This window comes from Atta cephalotes (genome assembly GCF_000143395.1).
Source record: "Atta cephalotes unplaced genomic scaffold scaffold00012, whole genome shotgun sequence".
Taxonomy (NCBI): Eukaryota; Metazoa; Arthropoda; class Insecta; order Hymenoptera; family Formicidae; genus Atta; species Atta cephalotes.
In genome coordinates this window covers 326,856-329,437 of record NW_012130076.1, presented here as the reverse complement: position 1 = coordinate 329,437, position 2,582 = coordinate 326,856, and the positions used below count along the sequence as shown (strand labels likewise).

At 28.8% G+C, this 2,582-nt stretch overlaps 1 protein-coding gene across 1 annotated transcript; it reads left to right on the top strand.

The window, feature by feature from the left end:
• The first annotated feature begins 1,093 nt into the window (after positions 1-1,093).
• On the top strand, positions 1,094-2,241 carry LOC105617322. The gene is made up of 3 exons (XM_012198888.1): positions 1,094-1,105; positions 1,493-1,751; positions 2,147-2,241. Exons 1-3 carry the CDS (start codon positions 1,094-1,096, stop codon positions 2,239-2,241), a joined length of 366 nt encoding a protein of 121 aa, XP_012054278.1.
• Positions 2,242-2,582: the final 341 nt, after the last annotated feature.

Below are 2,582 nucleotides of genomic sequence, written 5' to 3'. Positions count from 1 at the left end.
GAAACAATTATGCATAGAAATTTCATAAGCGTATAATTAACGTTACGAAGTTGCGGACATCTTCCGCTTATCTAGAGTGCGTCGAAATCATAATTCTTTAAGCTATGAAATCCCACTATTATTAAGCTTCTTTAATTGTTCTCAGGAATTGAATCGCATCATTAAACATTACACATCATAATTACAGAGTTTAGATCACAATTATAAAATACAAATATATAATTATGCATAATTTTAATTTCATTTAACAAGACATTTAATTATTAATGTATATGTTATATTAATGTATAATTCAAAAAAGTTTCGTGGTAAAAATTTATCACGAAACTTCTACACAAAAAAGTTGATTTTATTGAAAAGTATCTAAACATTCAATTAAATACAGATAAAAAATAATTTTGTTAATTTATCAAAATAATTATATGTAGGACACTCAAACTGATTATTCGAATATTAAAATTTTTTGTAACATTGTTCATCATACTTAAGTTTCTTACATAATCATTTTGATTATTTAAAATTATTTTGAGATTTGGCTAAATTTTTAAATATTTCCTTCTTTCCGTATTTGAAAGAAGAAATGAGACTACTTGTATGACAGTCTTTATCACTGATCACCGAAGAATTTTTCTTTCCGTTTTGTCGCGTCAGAAACCGATTGCATAAAATCAATACTTTACTGGAGTTGGAATTAATAGCACCGCGCTGATAAGCTTTCTACTTATTTCCGAGATTTCGAAGAATCGCACGATTTCGTCACTCACTTACGCACAACACCGCTCGGACGGAGTTGCATAATTCGGCAATGAAACAGTGAACTATCTTGGCGTTTTGAAATGGCCTACACATGCACATTCGCGGATATAACCGGCCGGCTTTCCCATACCCATGTACAAACTTGCTATGTATGAATTCGCATCCACATGAATCCACGCCATGAAGCACGAATTGTAAACATCCGCCCATGATGCGTAATATTCACATAAAACTTACGCAATATTACGCGGCCACCGTTGTATAAAATAGACATCTATGAGAAGATACTTTCAGTATAATAGAATCTACTGAGCTCTGTCCGAGAAGTGAATTCATTATGAGTTACTATGTAAGTGAACGCTGAAGAAATTATTAAGAAAACAGTGGAAACTATATAAAAGTGACGTAAAAGAAGAACATAATTTTATAATGTCTTTTTCATCGTGTAATTGTGACGTGCATAAAAGAATTGTATATAATTTCATATATTGCGTAAGAATTTGTCGCAACGAATAATTGGAAATATCGAGTAATTAAATCTAAAAATGCTCTAATATTTTTTTTTATATAAACTTTATGATGAATTATTATTTAAAATTGTGTTAATATTTAATCTTAGTTCGACTCGAAAGATCGTATACGAATTAAAAATCGTCGGTATACTTTAACAAAATTAACATAAAAAATTAACTTACGTCTTTTTCGTCATAGTGTGTTTAAATTTATTGTATTCCAGTTGTTTCTCTCTCTATTAATTGCGGTTTGCAAAGCGGGCATAATACCAAATGAGGATTACTCGCATCATGCGATTTATCACGGCTATGGCGCTACAAGTTATCAAAATGTGCAGCTTAATAATCATGATGCTATAGAATTGCCCGCAAACTATGGAGATCCTGCAGAAATTCAGGAGGCTGATGTAGAGCATCATCATGAGAGAATCATCCCAATTGTGGAATCAGACAATGACGTAGATCACATCATGTCTCATTCCGGTAAATAAAAACGTAAATTTTCATTAAATCGATCATGCTCGTAAAAAATTGATGTGATTTTTGCAATAAAATAGAAATACCTGAAAAGGAAGATCCAAACGTAATACGAGTCATCATCATGACATCAAAGTAACTCCAAAATGATTACTAAAAGATAGTTTTTAATCAATTACGATTCACTTTAATGTTTTTTTTAACGTTATTGTAACTTGTTGTTCTGCTTGAATATACTGACTATACTAATAATAATTTAAATTAGAAACATTGTGATAATTTGATATAATTTTAAAATATTTTTGTATTTTTAGAGATTATTTATAATATTATTTTAAAATGATCAATACATACTATAATTATGTTTTGTAGACACAAATAGAAAATATTAATTGTTTTAGCTCCATATGAAGAATTTGCTGTTGATGACGTCAAATCTGACATACTCGATCATGATCATTATCTCGATCATGACCATTATGAAACATTATTATAGTTCTATAAAAATATCTTCATCTATAAAAATTATTTAGAAAATAGTGTTCAAATAATTAAAATGCAATCTTTAGTTATGTGATCAATTAAAAATTAATAGAAAATTTTTGAGACTCAAATGTATTTAATACACTTTCGATTGCTTGATAGTTAAACAAAAGTAATTAATATGCGTTTTAGAGAATATTTTTTTTAAAGCATAACTATTTCCGCATCGTAGTTTTTATCGCAAATATGTTCTTGTGAAAATAATTACTTGCAACAGACGGAAATAATTGCGGACGTGGTTTGCGTAAATTTTTTTATTTCGTCCTTTATATCCAATATAGATATATATATATA

Bases quoted from the DNA above. Each gene is read 5' to 3' on its own strand.
- LOC105617322 (XM_012198888.1), top strand. The intron at 1,752-2,146 runs GTAAATAAAAAC...TAATTGTTTTAG, and splicing joins TCACATCATGTCTCATTCCG to CTCCATATGAAGAATTTGCT.